The sequence below is a fragment of the Monopterus albus genome, unplaced genomic scaffold (genome assembly GCF_001952655.1).
Source record: "Monopterus albus unplaced genomic scaffold, M_albus_1.0 scaffold203.1, whole genome shotgun sequence".
Classification (NCBI taxonomy): domain Eukaryota; kingdom Metazoa; phylum Chordata; class Actinopteri; order Synbranchiformes; family Synbranchidae; genus Monopterus; species Monopterus albus.
Genome location: NW_018128083.1, coordinates 742079 through 761816, shown reverse-complemented (window position 1 = coordinate 761816; position 19738 = coordinate 742079). Strand labels below are relative to the sequence as shown.

Below are 19738 nucleotides of genomic sequence, written 5' to 3'. Positions count from 1 at the left end.
CTGATTATTGTTTTGGAACAGTTGAAAAATAGTGAACCCATCCTTTAACTTGAAGAGTGAGTTCTTCATGTAACTCACTTCTTCAGTATTTATGTAAGTTAAAGTCATTGTTATGGCATCCATTCAGTGAGTGCAAATAGAAAATTGAGTCTAGGTATAATGTTTGCTGACTTTAGTTTCAGTGTTCAGATTAATAAAAGCACTTTGTGTGGCAGCTTATCACAATGTTTTTTGCCCCTTATTGGCCTGTTTACAAAGATTCTAGATTCAGCTTTATGCCAGTGCAGTACATTAATGTTTAGATTACAGTAGCACAAAATAAAACACACTGACTGTTCTGAGCAGCAAAAGACATTAATAACTTGCACAAAGAAACCAAAATCTATTTAATAAATCAGGAAAGACTGTGACTTATTAAGCAGACTTCTCATGTCATGAAAGAGGTGCATAAGAAAGAAAAACTTAATAGCCACACTGATCAGCAGACCAGCGCTACCTCCTTACATTTTCAGTCTTCAACAGCATGGATGAAACATCAGTATCAAGTAAAACACTTTACATACACTACCACAAAAAGGTTTGGACACGCTTTCCCATTCAGTTCAATAGAAAGGTCCAAACCTTTGACTGGCTGTGTACAGCAAAGCAAGCCCCAGATTGACATCTTGTCTGTCTGTGCTTGTCACTGTCTGACCTCATAACATAGACAGACAACTCTGTCTAGTAAATTATAAAACTGTAAATGATAAAACAGTGTTTACCTGTATCTCTGCTTTTGAACTTACTGATGTTACTCAGCAGTATGACAACTCCCTCTTGTGCACCAGGTGCCAAATTTCACTTGGCTGTAAGTAAGTGATATAATTCAGAGGTAAGATGGATTTCAATAATATGTGTGCATATTAGTCTATGGTTGTGCATAAATTAATACTTTAACCTGACTGTTGAAAAATGTATGCTACGGGGTCAGGCATGATGCATTAAGCAGAAGATGCATCGATTCCACAAACTGCGCATGCGTTCAGAGTTTGACTTTATTCTTGTCTCTTGAAGCCTGATGGATGTGCTTTGACAGATATGAACTGATACTTTGATTTAATAGATATGGACTAGATATATTAAAATAACGTTAGTTTTATTGATGATTAGTGAATATTATGACCTCTTTTGGAATCCGATGGGGAGCTCTCCAGTCAGCTAGCTAGCTAACGGGTCGCTAACATCTTTTCCCACCTGCTGCGGGGTCTCAAGGCATAACATTACAGCAAAGTTCACAGCAAAATCCCCGGACATCCACAGACAGTTTGAGCACCAGCAGCAAGATGTACATCTGCTCCATGCTGACAGCGATCCCATGGTAAAGGTAAGTGAGCTTGTTAATACAACATTAAAGTACAGTGGGTATGGAAAGTATTCAGACCCCCTTAAATTTTTCACTCTTTGTTATGTTGCAGCCATATGCTAAAATCATTTACGTTCATTTTTTTCCTCATTAATGTACACACAGCACCCCATATTGACAGAAAAACACAGAATGTTTGACATTTTTGCAGATTTATTAAAAAAGAAAAACTGAAATATCACATGGTCATAAGTATTCAGACCCTTTGCTGTGCCACTCATATATTTAACTTAGGTGCTGTCCATTTCTTCTGATCATCCCTGAGATGGTTCTACACCTTCATTTGAGTCCAGCTGTGTTTGATTGGATGTGATTAGGAAAGCCACACACCTGTCTATATAAGACCCTACAGCTCACCGTGCATGTCAGAGCAAATGAGAATCATGAGGTCAAAGGAACTGCCTGAAGAGCTCAGAGACAGAATTGTGGCAAGGCACAGATCTGGCCAAGGTTACAAAAAACTTTCTGCTGCACTTAAGGTTCCTAAGAGCACAGTGGCCTCCATAATCCTTAAATGGAAGACGTTTGGGACGACCAGAACCCTTCCTAGAGCTGGCCGTCTGGCCAAACTGAGCTATCGGGGGAGAAGAGCCTTGGTGAGAGAGGTACAGAAGGACCCAAAGATGACTGTGGCTGAGCTCCAGAGATGCAGTTGGGAGATGGGAGCAAGTTGTAGAAAGTCAACCATCACTGCAGCCCTCCACCAGTCGGGGCTTTGTGGCAGAGTGGCCCGACGGAAGCCTCTCCTCCGTGCAAGACACATGAAAGCCCGCATGGAGTTTGCTAAAAAACACCTGAAGGACTCCAAGATGGTGAGAAATAAGATTCTCTGGTCTGATGAGACCAAGATAGAACTTTTTGGCCTTAATTCTAAGCGGTATGTGTGGAGAAAACCAGGCACTGCTCATCACCTGTCCAATACAGTCTCAATAGTGAAGCATGGTGGTGGCAGCATCATGCTATGGGGGTGTTTTTCAGCTGCAGGGGCAGGACGACTGGTTGCAATCGAGGGGAGGATGAATGCGGCCAAGTACAGGGATATCCTGGACGAAAACCTTCTCCAGAGTGCTCAGGACCTCAGACTGGGCCGAAGGTTCACCTTCCAACAAGACAATGGCCCTAAGCACACAGCTAAAATAACGGAGTGGCTTCACAACAACTCCGTGACTGTTCTTGAATGGCCCAGCCAGAGCCCTGATTTAAACCCAATTGAGCATCTCTGGAAAGACCTGAAAATGGCTGTCCACCAAGGTTTACCATCCAACCTGACAGAACTGGAGAGGATCTGCAAGGAGGAATGGCAGAGGATCCCCAAATGCAGGTGTGAAAAACTTGTTGCATCATTCCCAAAAAGACTCATGGCTGTATCAGCTCAAAAGGTGCTTCTACTAAATACTGAGCAAAGGGTCTGAATACTTATGACCATGTGATATTTCAGTTTTTCTTTTTTAATAAATCTGCAAAAATGTCAAAAATTCTGTGTTTTTCTGTCAATATGGGGTGCTGTGTGTACATTAATGAGGAAAAAAATGAACTTAAATGATTTTAGCATATGGCTGCAATATAACAAAGAGTGAAACATTTAAGGGGGTCTGAATACTTTCCGTAACCACTGTATACTGTATCTCAGTATGGTGCCAGCTGCTGCTTAATGAAAACTGTTTGGTACTGAACAGAAACATACAGTAAAACCAGTTTTAGATGAACACGGGCCTTGTGGCAGCTGAGGTTTTCTGCTTACTTGATGAAAAAAATGATTGACACATACTGTGGGATAAAGTAAATTCATGATCTTAAGTGTTGACAAAATCATGATGACATTCAGTCCCTAAAACTGAATAGGCAGCAGCCTGCTAACGAGCTAAGTTACCTCTACCATGGATTTGCTGTGTCAGCACGGAACAGATACACATCTTTCAGCTGGCACTCACACTGTCCTTGGACATCCAGGGATTCATCATGTTGGAACTCTGGTACAGTGAACATTGCTGTAATGTTATGCCTTGAGAGCTGACAGCAGGTGGAAAAAGTGTTAGTGAGTTGTTAGCTAGCTAGCTGACTGGAGTGCACCCATGTCCACTGCGGATTCCAAGAGGGGTCATAATATTGACTAATCATCAATAAAACAAAAGTTATTTTAATATACAGTTCCAAGAAAAAGTAATGGCAATGTTTGCGATTTCCTGGTTTTCTGCATAAATTGGTCATGAAATGTGATCTGATCTTCACCAGAATCACAAATATCAACAAACTATTTCTAAGCTGATAAAACGTGTGTTCAATAAAGACATGAAAGATCAGGACTGTTGGTGTTTTATCAGCTTAGAAATATTGTATTTGTTGATATTTGTGACTTGGGTGAAGATCGCGTCATGACCAAATAATGCAGAAAACCAGGAAATTGCAAACTGTGCCATTGAAGCATTGTGGTAGGTTGACTGAGTGGCCAGGAATGTAGGAGACAGACTCGAAAAAGACATCAGGTTTTCTCAAATCAGTTATTTTAAACAAGTGCCAGCAAAGCACACATGCCAAACAAAATCACTAAACAAACTAAATGGTTTAACTTCACATAACTGAAGAAAACTCAACACAACTTACAGGCACGTGCACACCACTACACTTAGACTACCATACTACCAGCTGCTCCACCTCAGCTGATTAAGTAGCTCCTGGTACCAATCAACCCTATGACATCCTTGATGACATCAGAGAGCATACAAAATGAGGAAGTGATGAACCTAGTAAATACAAACATTTAACACACAGGTTAAGGCATTAGGAAACATACATGACTTAGCCTAGGGACAAGTGGAGTGTTCTCACCCACTTTGTCACAATGACCATCAGGCTTCAAGAGTTGAGAATAAAGTCTAACTTTGAACACTTGCGCAGTTTGTGGAATCAACCTTTCTCTCCTGCTTAGAGTATCATGCCTGTGACCCCGTGACATATTTTTGACAGTCAAGTCACTGCTGTAAATTCGTATTCATATCGAGGAAAGCACAAAACCGAAGTTTTCACTTTGTATTTGTAATTTCTTGAAGTTGCAACTTTTTAAACATTCTCACAGATAAAATACACACTACATATTTTATATATGATTTGACTTGTACAAGAGTTTAGAAGGTGGTGTTTTTGTACAACTTATTAATTTATGCACAATCACAGACCAATACACACACATATTACTGAAATCCATCCTACCTCAGAATCGCATCACTCATGCACAGCCATCTAAGTCTTAATGACATGAAAACCATCACTTTGACTTAGAGATGAGACCAGACAGGATAATGGTGACTTGAATAGGACAATTTAAGATGTATCATTGGTATTTGTGATGTCTCAGAAATTATTTGGAATGATCCTCTGCAAACTGTGAATGTACATTTCAAATTTGCTTCTTCACCAAAGACTGTGTCGCAAAGATCAAAATACAGCTGTTGTTCTTTTCAGTGTTTAATTACAGTGCCACAACAGAATCTGCAGCCATTGTGTGAGCTTTCAGCATAGTGTCAATGGGAACTGAACAGCTTCTCAGCAGAGCTCTGTGCGGTTTAAAACCCCAGTATTTTACTGTTAATTAACTAATAAATGACTCAGGCTTTTTGTTTGTTAGCAGGACCTTCAGTCCACATCTGTATTTTCTTTCTCCACGTACCCTGGCATTAGTTTAAAGTCCATTTCTGTCTGTCCTTCTGTACCAGATTAAGCCTGTGCATAAGCCTGCTCATACTCCTGAGGATGATGCAGTGAAGGAAAAAAAGAACCCAAAGGAGAAGAAACTGTTCCCTGCACCATGTGACAGCTCAAGCGCAGAGAACGGCATGGAGGACAAAGAACAAGACCAGCCAAATGGAGACAGAGAGGAACACGGGGCTCTCCGCCCACCTGAAAGTGCCTTTAGCAGTGACTTCAAGATGTGCAATACTATTCCTCACTTAAATGCACTAAACATAGACAGCAGCTGCCAAAGAGATGAAGATCTGGAAGCCGTTGTCTTACAAAATGAAGCCTAAGCCTATTTTTCTAGTGAGGGTGAAAGATGAAGAGGGCGCGGGGTTATAAATTATCTGCAAACTTAGAAAACCTACAGTCAATGTGCATTTTTCCCCTGTGACAAAGAAGCGAGACAAAGTCCAGACCCCTCTCAGTAAAAATATGATCTGTGACACACTGCTAGTGTAAGGAGTCATTCACTCCACCTCACTAAGATTTCTGTTTTTGTCAGAATGGCATTAAGGCTTAAATTTGGAAATATTTTAGTTCTTGTAGGTTGATACTCTTCCAATACATGTACCATGTACTATGATCCGTTTTGTGTTGTCACAGTAAACATATAACCAGAAAAACTAAAATGCGACATGTCCACTTTAAGTTTAGTTCATATTTAAACAACTCTGTTAGTTCAGATGAACTTCATGCAGTTTCAGCCATTTAGCTGTAAGATTTCAAGACAGGCCTCTAAAATCTGATGCAACAGATCCTGTCAAATTCTGATGCTCAACTTGGTTTCTTGAGTCAGACATAGGCCTGTAGTATTACCGCCTGAACAAAAACCGTCTGCATGGTTCACTAGGTTAAGAGTTGTGTAGTTATTATGCATGTTGTCCTTTTTCTTCATCCTTACATACTGTGCCCATTTGCAAATTAACCAGATGGCTAATGTTAGTGATAGCGTCTAAATGACATTAACCTTTAGTAAAAGATTTGTTCTGACATTGAATTTTTTTGCAATATTGATCTGTTGCTTTTAATTTAAACTTAAGTAGCCACTTTGAAATAGTGTATTTGTACTATATTGTTTGCTGTTAGAAAGAAAATTCACTTAAAATGCTTTGATCAAACTCCCCTCCCCCGTAGCTAAAGGCAACATGCTCAACCTTCTGATTGTGAGTTTCTACACCAGAATTACTTAACATTTCCACTTAATTCTCCTAAAGCTTGTCATTTTTCATTAGTGATCAGACAAAGAATCCGCTGGCCAGAGCTAAATAGGTTACTTTCTGTGTAAGTTGATCAGAGTTTCTTCCTAACTCATGGATCGTCAGACTGAACTGCTGTCATGTGTGATTGAATGTTGATGGATTGTGGTGTGGTGTATTTGAAAGCAACTTCGCTATAATGCTTAATAAATCTATATTCTTTTAGTATACAATGTTGGTTGGTTATTTATCCGTCATCATACTGTAACAGCATGGAGACTTGAACTTTTCACTTTGCTCACTGACTGGCTTCCTGCATATTTAAACATCTCTGCATGAACAAATCTGCTCAATGTTAACGGGCAATGTTATCAAATCATGGGTTTTAAGGTTTTGCCTTTTACAAGATATATATTTTCAAACTGATGTCCTAGTTAAAAAAAAATCTAAGACAAAAAGTCTCAAGATCAATGTGCACTAAGGATTTATTACATGTGATTTTAATAGAATTTTTTTAGACTGATAAATATTTTTGACATTGCCAACTATTTTTCGAGCGCTTTCAAACCAGCTCTGGATGGAGTTTAATTGTTGTTGCAAGTTTGTTGAAAAAGTGCTGTTGAGCATGTTTATTGATGGCTCCATCTTCATAACAACTGAGCAAATTTGTTCTCCCAGTGACGATCATACCATAGCTCTGGAGCGAGTAAATAGACCTGGGCTTTTCCCCTTTTTGTCTAACTAGTATTTCTGAGGTTAAGAGTTGACTTAAATGCTTGATATAAATGTGTTATTTACTTTATTATGCAGCCAAGTAGCAGCCTATGTAACAGTACTATGTAATAACAAACCAATGCAAATGGAATTACTTTTTAATATTATCAATTGACATGTTTTAAGCAAATAAACGTAAGTAAAGCTCTACTGTGCACGTTGTAACCGAGTGAATCATCGAACTTGGAAGTGATGATAGGGAGTAACCGTAAATTAATAATTTAGTTATGTCAACATAGTGTTTCATAATGATAATGCCTCTAAATCATAATACTGCATATACTCTATTAATTAAATGTTTTAATTTAAAAACACTTTAAATTTAAAACTCATGCATTGGCCTTGAGGTGCAGGAGCACTGATCACTACTAATAACAATAAATAATTTTTGACTTTTTTAATGAATGCTTTTCTTAAAATCTGAATCGGCCAATAAAAACAACATCTGTAACATAGGTGCTGCTTGTAACTGTAAAATAAACCTTTTATGTATGACCTGATAGTACAAAAACAACGTGTTGTGGCCCTATAAAAAGATTTTAAAGAAGACAAAACTATAAAAGATTTTACATTTTAATATAACATTTTTAAATGCATTAAACATTTAAAAAATTATTTAAGTTATAATAATATAATATGTATCACGAATGTGAATGAATTGTGTAATAACTAAAGAATTACACTTTTAACTGTGGCTAAAAAAAGTGACATTTCAATAGTTATTCGTCAGTAGAGGCCGATAATAAAGCGTTTACTCAGTCTGCTGGACGGAGGCTGCTGTCTTCTCATGTGCTGTGAGAACAAACACCATGATCGCTGCAGACTTGATTGCTCCGCACATTCATTCCTCTGATTTGAGCTCTGCCGAGTTAAAGCTGCCGCCTGACGTAACTTTCAAATCTGTTTATTTATTTATTTCGCAACGACACCGAGGCAACATTTTTCTTCTGGCTCCTAACATGAGCGGCTCGGTGCCGTACAGTCACCAGGGGGCATGCACATAGTAATAATAATAATCATGCATTTGAGAAAAGCCTGCTACGACGAGGCTCCATCGTTTCCACCGCTCCGCATGAACGCAGACACGGCCGTGGTGTGATGGAGATGTGCGTTTAGGTGCATGTGTCCGGCGGGACTGCCCCTGGCTTTTTTTCTGGGGAAGATCATATTGGATCATATTGTTTGCAGGACGTTGTTCCTCCTGCAGCCCCCCCAGTCTATCCCGACGTAGTTGTGAACTGAACATGGCGACTGTACCAGTATATTGCATCTGCAGATTACCTTACGACGTGACCCAGTTTATGATCGAGTGCGATGCTTGCAAGGACTGGTTCCACGGCAGGTAAGCCCGGATTGTTCACCGTGGTGTTTTTGTGACGGCTTGCATTTCTGGGAAATAAACAAAAATGGCGAGGTCTCGGTGCATTTGACAGCTTTGTGGCTCTCGGTCGCCCGTCTACATCTGAAGAGAGGCCGCTCGGAGAAGAAGAAGAAGGCGGAGTTAAATATAGCCGAGCGGGGTTGTGACATTTTTTCGCGAATAACGCAAAACAGAAACCCCCTTTTAAAAATACGCTGCTTTATAGCGTGATTTCAGTGTGGGGTTCGTCTATGAATTGCACTTAGTGGGTATTTAACATCCCCGCATAGCCCCAAACTCGCTGGAACTGCAACGAGTGGACGGCAGCGGGAGAAGCCTCGACCGACTCGGGTCTCATTTGTCTCCCGCTCCCCTTCCTCGCAGCCGCTGCCCGGGCGCATATCTCGCTTATATCGTCACTAAACGATGTCACATTCTGACTATTCTCCGAGCTCTGACCGGGTGTTTTCACGGGGACGGATGAAAATCACGACCCAAAATGTGAGCTCAGCCCCGCGCAGCCTTCCTGCCAAGGCAGCAGCTATGGCTGACAATAGCTAGTGCGGGTTGTCCTTAAGCTTTAGCGCGGAAAAGAGTCCAATTATTAACACTCAGCGAGCTGCTCTGTCATGACTTTGAGCTGTTGGTGTCTGCTGTTTTTGTTTCACTGTGATTAAACGGAGACGTGTCGCCCACCGCCGCTCGGCACTTTCCCCGCCGCACACAAGCTGTAGCGAATCCCTGCTGTCACATTGTCATGTTTCCCTCCTGTTGTCGGAGTTGTTGTTACAGGAGCGTGTCCCTGCACTCATCTGTGTCTCGGCATGTTTCACGCTGTTCGGCTGCACTCTGGGTGTCTTTCAGGGGACTGATCATTTGTTAATCGTGTTTCGTTTGGTGAACAAGCCTTTCACAGCTATAGACAGTATTTACGCGCCTGAACGTTAACCCTTTAATGCTCCGCCTGGCTGCCCGAGCTGTACGGAGCGTTATCACATAATGTGGTAGTGAACTGGAAGCTGTGGGTTAAGTCATGACCTCCAGTAACGCATCATCACAATCACCAGTATATGCAATATCATATACATATAACTTTGACATAATTACATCATACTGATGCTGCTTACTATGTCACAAACACTGTAAATGCTAACAAAATCCACCCGTTCAGGCTCCTGAGTTGGACATCAATTAAGGGGATATCTGAGGTTATTTAAGTCAATTTTAACATCTTAAAACTGTAATTGTTTTAATAATTAATTATTTATTGGTCATATACCGAAATGTAGTACTTATATGGTCAGTTTTGGGATGTCGTTGTTGTAGACTGTGATGTTCTATTTATTTGTCCCGTGTGTCGTCACCATATTTTTGATGTGAGGTGTCGTCGGATGATCACGTGGTGTTAATGGGAAAATGAAGTATATGAAAGTGACTCAATAACTAAACCTTGGGGGATCACGTGTAGTGTGATGCACCTCATCTATCTGTTTGTTACGTAGAGGAGGCAAAAGGTGCAGTTCATTGTATGCTGTAATCTGACATGTAGCATATGTGGCAAGAGAAGGTAATTACCTGTAATTACAGTGTCAAGCTGTAAAATTACCAGGTGGGTAGTTTGTGCAGTGTGGGCATATGATTACACTATTAACAGCACAGGTACACAGTAATGAAAATGTAGTAGTCTGTTAAATGAATGCCAAGATGATGTCAAATAATCTGATATATTGGAAAACATGCTTCGTCTGTTTGCTGTCATAGAGTCAGGTAAGAAGACTATCAGCTTCTCTGTGCATCCACTGTAGAGATGCATCTGAGTTGTGTCTAGTCCAGAGACTGTATATTTCACAAGCAAGAAAGACCTGCAAACCCAGGCCTAACAAAACTGAAAAAGTATAACTATAACTCTGGCTTCATCATGCATGAGTCACAGCAGTGCCCAGAAGAGAGCTGTTATGATGCGGCATGCAGCTATTGTGTCCAGCTGTTGTTGATTAGGAAATAGCAGAAACAGTAACTGCTGCTAAAATCACGGTGTCCTGCCAGAGGTCTTTGTGCTCAGTTACACTGTGGTACTCCTCCCGTAGTAATTAACACAGGCAGGTTTATTGTGAATTGGGTGAGACTGAAGATGAAATCATTTAATATTTTGTTGTCTATTGTTTGATGACTTGAGGGATACTCTTTTTTTGCAAAATGTCTTCAATATCTGATAATGTGTTTTGGTTGGATGCCTGTAAGAAACTTGAGTTATGTTTTAGAAAGGGAACTTTTCATTTGGCAGAGTTTATCTGCAGAGCATCGACAGAAGACAAAGCTTACTTGCTGTGCATACAGTAGGTACGAGTAAACTATAAATACATTTACGAGAGTACTTTTATATACAAAACAGGCTCTTCTACCAAGTCTGTGCAGTGTGACAGAGATGACAGCAATAAATGTATGAGAAAAAGTTATGGTGACGTATACAATCATATGTGTGCTCCTGTCCTGGGAATATTTCATGGGAGCTATAGTGTTTTGAATGCTACCAATTAATCATTGTTTAATTAATAGCTGAAATTCAAATAGCATGTGGATAGTATGGATATGAACACCCAGGAACATGTTTCTGTTTTTAAGAAACATGAAAGGATTTATGAGTCTGATAGTTTGCAGTGAGTAAAAAACATAAAGAGAAGTAAGTAAAGAAAACAAAGTGCAAAGGAAAGAGAATTTACAGTGAACAAATCATGATGTACATGAAGCATATGACTTGTTTGTCAGTAAGCACACTTCCACTCCACAGCAGATTAAAAAAGGGGAAAACGAAAACATCAAACATCAGGTTTGAGTAGACTGGTGAAAAGACTGTAGAGTACTGTAACTAAAACATTAAACAAATATATATATTTCATTTGTTTTCCTCATGATTTTATACTGTTTCAGATTTTACCGGTACTCTTCATCTTATTGCACCTTCTTAGTCTGAGTTTTAATGCACCTGAGTAGATGCACCATCACTTAATGCACCTCTCAATTTTTACATTAAGTCACCTTTTAGTTTGCCAGTTTTCTGAACACTGCGTAAATATTTGCATTATGAAAAGTTGACTATCGTCCTCTGCGCTGGCGAATAACTGAGGCATTATGTTTTCAGGTTGTCTGTCCTGCCCATTCTCTTCAATGTGATATCTCAGGAATTCCTTGATGGAATTTCTTCATATTTGGCACAAATGTCCACATGAACTCAAGGATGAGCTGAAGAGATTATGGTGGCCAGAGGTCATGTACCCTCACAGCTATTTCTTTCATGTGAATCTGGCTGGTTGGTGGAGGTATACAACTTCAGCATGGTAATTCTAGTTTTAGCTCTGTTTTGGTATCTAGTAGCCCCATTTGGAAATGTCTCATCCAGTCTGAGATGCCTCCCACTGTAAAGTTTACAAAAGCATCTGTGCACTGTTCTTGATTGTATGTGTAGAGCTTTATCTGATACACACTTGCAGACCTAATACCCTCATTCCCTAGTGTCCTCTTTCTTGAGGCCATTTCTCACTGATACATACCTGCTGGTTTAGAAATGCCAACATTAAAGCATCAGTCTCTTCTCCAAGCAAAGGTGAAGTCCCTATTTTACCTGTAAACCAGCATGAGTGAGGTCCCTGACCGCAAACAGGTCGACCCTCTCCCCAGACAGTACAGACATCCTTGTACTTTTATTTTTTGTTTTAAGATTTTGTTTATACATTAGATGTCTTGAGTGTTGTTTTCACCCAATACTATGGGCAACTATGGTTTATGTGTTCTTTAAGTTCTTTAGTAATTAATGGAAGCAAACTTATATAACAGACTGGGGCACTCAGACCAAAAGGCAGGTGTAAATCGGTGCTTCCCGGTTTTTAAATTCTTAACCTGTCTATACTCCCGTGTCCAAGTGTATATTTATAGTGCAGCATCTTCTTGCAGCCACGGTGGGTTCTGGTTATTTTTTAGAACAGCATTGCCAGTGGGTATTTATCCCACAGTGGTTACAGGAGGAAACCCATTCTGACCAGAAATGGTCCTGGACAAGTAATGTTTTGTAGAGCTGGTTCATCAGAGCTTAAAGCTGCCATTTACAAGATTGATGAGAGACGTGACACTGAGCCAAAGAGTAAATGTGTTGGACAACCAAATCAATGAGCTAAAAGAAACTAAAAAGCTCTGCAGAACTGCAGAGTTGGATGAATACACCATGTAGTTGAAATAGAATATTGATCAGTGTCAATAATTTTGTCCAGTCCATGTTTAGAGTTCTGTGTAACGGATCAGATTTGGCTTTTTCTCTGCGTTCTGTGTTGCTCCACTGCAAACAAAAGAAATAAACATGACAATACCAAAGTATCTGTGATTGCAGCATTTTTCTGGGAGAAGTGGTGCCTTATCTGACAGAAATGCAGCGGTGCCAGTATTTTTAGCCATGGTGTGAATATTTCTTCCACCACATTTCCACACTTCCTGCAGCTGCTTCACAGTAAAAGCCTTCTGGTGGTTTTCAGGGGAAAGGAACCTCAAGAACTGCTGAGTGCAGTGGCAGGACATTAAGACTTCCTTGCAGCTCTGATCACACAGGTTAGAAGCTAATTCCATCAAGTGAGAATAAGGACAGGAAGTTACTAAAACCAACATCAACAGTTAAGTTGCCAGATGGGCAAGACTACTGAAAAGTGACAGTTGCACCTTCTGTGTGGTTATCTGCATGACCATTCAATGACCCAGTTAGTTTGCTGTAGCATCAATACACCTGTATTTTTAATAATATAACAAGACACACTGTATCTGTCATATCTCATCTGTCATGTCTGCTGTTGTATTCTATGTAGATGACAAAATGCCTGAGCTCCTGTGATTTTTCATGCAATTTTTTCATATTTCAGCTTTTAAAAATATAAATTACAAAAAAGAAACTTTAATTTAAAATTAATTTTTATTTCATATGAGTCTGATAAAATCCACGCAGCTTCTTTTCAGTCATGCTTCTAAGCTTTGATAGAAATTAAGGCCATTTGTGGTACATTTGTAGTACTAAGCTTCAGTCAATATGGAAATACAGTAAAGCTCACGAATACCTGTTAATATAAATGTTCCTCCTACAGATTCAGATTTTTGCCAGAAATGGCTTCAGACAAGGAAAGAAAACAAGAACTTGACTTTCCACTTCTCATTCAGTGGAGACACTGTTCTTGTTAAGGCTGATGCAACACTTTGTATTAGCTTTGAATTATCAATGGATACAGTGCATCCATTTGTAAAAACATAAAATGCACCAAAAATGGAAATAATGTTTGTTTGGTTGATCCTTTCAAAGATTGTCTTTGACCAACTTTGGATCATGGGCCCCACTCAGGCACCTTGAGGGACCGTGCCTTCAGAAAAGAGCTCCATTTCATTTCAGATGCAGTACGCATGCCTAAGATCTGTCTGTACCTTCTCCATATGGCTAGTCTATGCCATTTTTTCCACTTCAGTGCAGTCCTTGATACATACTATAGATACACACAAGCATATATATTTGCATACCTTCTCACATAGCCAACTCTAAGACAACTTTCAGTTTAGACACTGAGCCAAAAATATGACATCTACAGCTACATGGTCTGGCAGTTTTTCACCTATATTTCAAAGTGTCTATTGTCACAACATAGTGCTGTCCCACCATGTGTTTTTAGTTTTATTTGTTGGGGTTTTGAGATGTCTCTCAGATATTTCTCTTGCCACCCTGATACACTACAGTTTCTTTGGCTGTGCTCATAGTATTGAAAAATACCATCATATTGTATATGCAAATATATTTGATTAGATATAGGTTCTTTGCAACAATAGTAGAAGTCTTTCCACTAAAACATGGCCCCTTAGCTATACTGACATCACAGACCTCGCTGAATAGTATCTATCCTAACCTTGTATTATTGTTTTGATTAGTGACAAATCATTTCCTCGAAGTGCCTGACTGATTTTGTGTTCAGACTGTAGCTTGTTCCTCATGGTGATTGTGTGTATCTACTCTACTCTACTTTCCCTGTTCCTGTTAGGGGTCGCCACAGCAAATCTGATTTGCATGAGTAAATTTGGCGTGTTTTTACGCCAGATGCCCTTCCTGACACAACCCTCTCTATTTATCCAGGGTTAACACCGGCACAGAAGTCACCGGCGTGAAACCCCTGTGGCTACATACAGTCCTGGTGATTGTGTGTATAGCATACATAAAGCTGACATTATCAACTTATTCATTACTTGAGGACACAAGCTTGTTAATGCAAGTTCATTACTTGAGGACACAAGCTTGTTAGTGCAAGAGAGAATGCGAAGGTACATCACACAGTGTTGAATGATGGGATGGGGGTGGCATTTTAGAAGGGAGACACTGTATTTACCTGCATACATTCTTGTTTTATTTACGAGACACTGTATTTACCTGCATACATTCATTTTATTTACCTTAAGTTGTTTAGATCTCACTTTACTGACTGTGGATACTCAAAATGGATAACTTTAGCGGAGAGTAACATTGCCTAACTTGTAGCAGACCTAGAGATCACGTCGACGAGAGTAACAGACTGAAAAATGACTCTGCACCCTGATCTCAGTTCGGGAGCTAATGCTAGCTAGCAGCTGTCGGCTGATAACACAAACACTGCAGATGAATCAATTTCTGGCCAGTCTGTGATCAGACTGAACACTACAGTGGATGTTTGGACGCTACTGTATGCAGCTGTATGGGATAGTATTTATTTTTTAAATGAACTTATACAGTAGATGTACAGTATGTAGTTATATCACTATGGTGGATAATGAGCGTGATCCCCCTAAAATAGAGCATTTACAAAGAATTCAACATGCTGTTACGGCAACTTCACATTCTTTATTATAGTGTCATATATTTTCATGAACAGTCACAGCTTCACAAGAGCTAACTAGATTTCACTAAGCTCCAGTTTGTTTTCTCTCATAACCAAACATTTTGTGATTACATTTGAAATGCCAAAGCAATATTTTTGTCAAAGCAGAGCTTAAAAAGAGATAAAAGAGCAGAGTAACAATACAGGGAAGCTAGTAAGACTACCAAAAACTAGCTGTCTGCTGCCTTCGACTGCCTCACCCTGTATGTTGTATCAGGTCTCCCAGAACACACAAAAGACATTCATGAAGCAGTAGTGTTATACACAAAGGCTTCTGTAGCTTAATTCCAGCCTGTGTTGTGTTCAAATATGTAAAGATATACAGGAAATAGCAAGTACAAATATTTTTTCAGGTACTGATGCTTTGTTTCAGGTTGTTCCTGGAGCTATTTCATGACCTTCTCATGTAAATTTTTATCAGCTGTGAACTTTTATGTCATTTTATTTTTTATACTGGTATTTTTAGATACACTGCACAATCAAAACATGGTTAGAACTAGTGCAGTGTATATTTGAGACACAGGAGGTGCTCTGGTCCACAGATATGTGTTTGTGGCGCTTTACTTCTGAGGTGTTTACTGATGGTCCCATGCTCTTCTTAACTGGTCATGGCAGGATTTCGCTCCTTGTAATTGGTATCACATGGACTTAACCTGATATTTGCTTGTCAATGCCTATATCCAGTCATATTTTATTGCATATTTTGTTTTACCAGAAGGTAACTGGTTTAAGGACCGATCAAATTTAACGTTATTTCTTAAATGCTTTAATCCAAAGCAAGAATTAAGACAGATGGTCCTGTTCTTAATTGGATGTGGCATCTTTGATTCCTTAGATAGTTGTTGGTAGAGAAGCAGCAGTGATGGAGCGAATGGAGAGAGAGCTATAACTGGTAACCAAGGCCTTCTAGATGGATGAATGCCTGTTAATATCACTGTAGATAGCGAAAGGGATAATAGTTGTAAGATCACAAGTTGTATTGTTGTTTAGTCTAAATGCTGTTTCGCATGTGTTGTCATCCTGTCACCACTAAATTAATGAGGGAACCACAGGGAATTCTTGCCACCTTTTGGCTTTTAGTAGTTTATTTCAACCTTAAATATGTTTACAGCTCAGACATGGGACTGAATAAATTCTGCTTCAGACCAGAAATTCTAACACTTTGTGTGTAATCTGAATTTTACATTTACATTCTTCAAAACAAAATAGATTTCAGCTACTAGGAGCTGACTGTGATGCTGTAGGGGAAAAAAAAAATCAGGGTTTTCACAATGTATGCCATGCCCTATAATGATGAGAAGGTGCAGGTTTTATTTAATGATGGTATTACTGTTTGGAGTTTACCAGTAAATAGCAACATAAAAGGCATCATTTTACAAACAAGTTCCAAAAGTCTTCACTAGAATGCAAAAGCGCCTGAGATAGATAGATAGATAGATAAAGCCCAGTAATATTGGGTGAATTAGAATTAACTGCACATTAAATATACTGTATACATCTACAGGTATATTATGTGATAATTCAAGAATATGAGATAACACACCAAAGGCACAGATCATACATATTTGATAGATTCACTGAAAAACTTGAGTGATGAAAGTAAATAACAGTTGGCTGACTTCCTGTTCTTCGTGATGTTAAACTGTTTCTATCATGCCCATCTGTTGTGGCTCTTTTCTCAGTTGGTGTATAATTTCAAAGATATTATAATCCTACCTGCTGTATGTATCATAGGCTGACCTTTAGTAATTAATGTACAGCAGTAATGTCAGAAAAGCTGTTAAAGGCCTACTTCAGTTATTTATTATTGCACGTCCATGCAGGAATTGTGAGAGATGTTCTAGAAATGGGCAAAATAAAAAAGGCAGAGATGTCCTGAATTTTGGTCCTTGGTAGGGATCAAGCTGGATGCTACACTTCCCATAATGCATCTCACTGGTGTTTTCATTGGACTGTCTCAGCCTGGTAAACATAATTTCTGTGTCTAAAATCACACCATTATAACTGACTGTATATAAAAAAGGTGGACGAACCCTCTGTGACATCAGCCATCGGAAGTCTGGCCTTCACCATCTTGACGGTGCTTTACTCCGCCTAACTCCCACTAATCCAAAAATGGTCAAAGAGGTGGAGCCTAGGTGGAGCTTTCTAGACAGCTAGCCAGCTGTGGTTGGACCGTTCTACCTGTCACTCAAAGCGGCCACACCCTTAATTAAATGCATAACATTTAGCCTAAGTATAATTTAAGCAGATGAGCTTTATAAAAATTCACCTGTACAGTTGTCATGGAAGTGGATATTAGCTAGGCTTGAGCTGAGGCAGTCACAGCGTCTCTCTGCACAGGGTGCTGCAGAGAGTACACCAGTATATAGTATAAGAAGTTTGGGACAAATGTGACACAGATCTCAAGACAAAATGAGAAACTGAGGTTACATTCCCCTGGAAAGGATCCCATCTCTGAATATAAGTGACAGTAGCCAGTCTGTAGTCTGCTGTCTGCCAAGGAAGGAGCAGAGACTGTTGGCTTTTCAATCGTATTGGATAGCGGTGATACTGATCAAATTGCTTGTTTTATCAGTCTAAAGGTGTTTTGATAAGATGTGACCCCGTTTGGGATTTCTAATGATTACTGTATGTTTGAATGACCACTTGAGGCTCCAGGACGTTTGATGTAATGGGATAATGGGATTTGGGAGTCTGAACTTGGCATATTTGGAATTGTAAGAGACCTAAAGTTTGAACATAAGAGTACCTGCATTATTAATTAGGTCCTATTCTGATTGGCTGGGAGTCAAGATGAGTCATCACCTCCAGTCAATCAGAGTAGACGCTCATGAATAATGAATATTTTATGTGCAGAAACAGCCTGCTAGGGGGCTGAGAGGAATCTGTGCCGTTTGTAAAGATGAGCTTAGTGAAATCTAAACACCTTTGGGTGAATAAAATGCCACATAGTTTTAAACTACACTCAGTGTTAATACAAAATGATCAAAATGACATACGTAACACCAGCTCCTACAGTTCTTTGATACAACAGTAAGAGTGTCTAAATGTGTGTTTAACTGCACTTCTCATGTTTACCAGGATGTTTAGGAGTTCACCAAGTTCAGGATATGCTGAACAGATATTTCTGATACGCCCTCACACCCACCCACTCTTGTATTTGCTTTGAGTGAAAGCCAGTAGCCTGTCCAGTAAAGCTGTGGAGTTCCCAGGAGAAAAAACATTCAGGGAAACTCCCTGTTCATTGCTTTAGGAATCAGCGGCTCCAAACGGGAGGAATTTGACTGTGCATTAAAGCATGACAGCTGCTGTTTGAACAAGTGGGAAGAGCTGGGTAGTCACTGACATCATGTCAAACAAGGCACTGTTCTCATATCAGCCATCAGGATGTTTTTGTCTGAAATGTTAGCCATTCTTTTCAGCACCGCTGAAGCCTTTGGATGTTGTTACAACTTTACTACTGAAAGAATTCCACATGTTAAATTAGGTGACACATTAACACCTCCTCTTTGCTCTAAGGAATCTCCTCTCACTTTCTATCATACACCTTATTTTTATATATGAGGCTATTGCATTGGTAATAACCTAAGTAACAAAAAGTGCCATGCCATAAGCCATAGTGCCAAATTACCGAATGTTTATGTGTAGATGTATATTAATAGCCTACTGTCTGGTGCACGGTTTGCACTGTCCTGACTCTCTGTTCCGCACTGTGCTGTGTCTGAGAGCTTGATGCCCTTCTGCTGATCGTCAGACTGTTCCAGTGGTTTTCATGGTTCCTGTTACATTCTACTATAAATAACAGACACTGAACATTGATGAAGGCGGCTTTGTGTTTTAGATTTTAGACGTCCTTTTAATTATGTCAGTAAACTACAAAAATGAGTTTTGGAAAAAGCAGAAGATTGTTTGTGTTACTTTTGATGTTTGTAGATAAATTATGATCAATCATTTGGCAGTTGACAGAACATTGAGGAACTTTTCATAATCATTTAATTATTTTAAGTTATTCTTTAAACAAAAACTAGATATTCTCTGGTTCTGGCTTCTCGGATATGAGGATATGTGTTTTATATCACTGTAAACTGAACAACTGAGCTTTGGTTTGCCAGTCAGACTGTGCTGGTGTTTATCACTACTTTTTGATATTTAATTTAATTTAAATCAATTCATTGCCAAATACTTGATTATGGCAATGATTATGTTACGTCGAGCTGTGTGTGAGTTGTTTAGGACCCAGTAAATACGCAGATTCAAACCCAGGCTAGACAAGAAAAACGTGTTTAATGCTCCATGAAAACAAACAAAACCGAGCCGGTCTCTCGTCCGCTGATCTTGGGGAAGCTGCTGA

The 19738-nt window shown here is 39.5% G+C and overlaps 2 protein-coding genes across 4 annotated transcripts in view; both read left to right on the top strand.

The window, feature by feature from the left end:
• The window catches only part of LOC109970601 (constitutive coactivator of PPAR-gamma-like protein 1 homolog), a 21371-nt gene extending 14813 nt beyond the window's left edge, over positions 1-6558 (top strand). For both annotated transcript variants that reach the window (XM_020618280.1, XM_020618279.1), the window contains exon 17: positions 5113-6558. In XM_020618280.1, the coding sequence (XP_020473936.1) occupies positions 5113-5424 (312 nt within the window). In that variant the 3' untranslated portion in view covers positions 5425-6558. The remainder of the gene's footprint in view (positions 1-5112) is intronic.
• A 1238-nt stretch (positions 6559-7796) lies between these two features.
• The window catches only part of phf2 (PHD finger protein 2), a 44137-nt gene continuing 32195 nt past the window's right edge, over positions 7797-19738 (top strand). For both annotated transcript variants that reach the window (XM_020618290.1, XM_020618289.1), the window contains exon 1: positions 7797-8446. In XM_020618290.1, the coding sequence (XP_020473946.1) occupies positions 8349-8446 (98 nt within the window). In that variant the 5' untranslated portion in view covers positions 7797-8348. The remainder of the gene's footprint in view (positions 8447-19738) is intronic.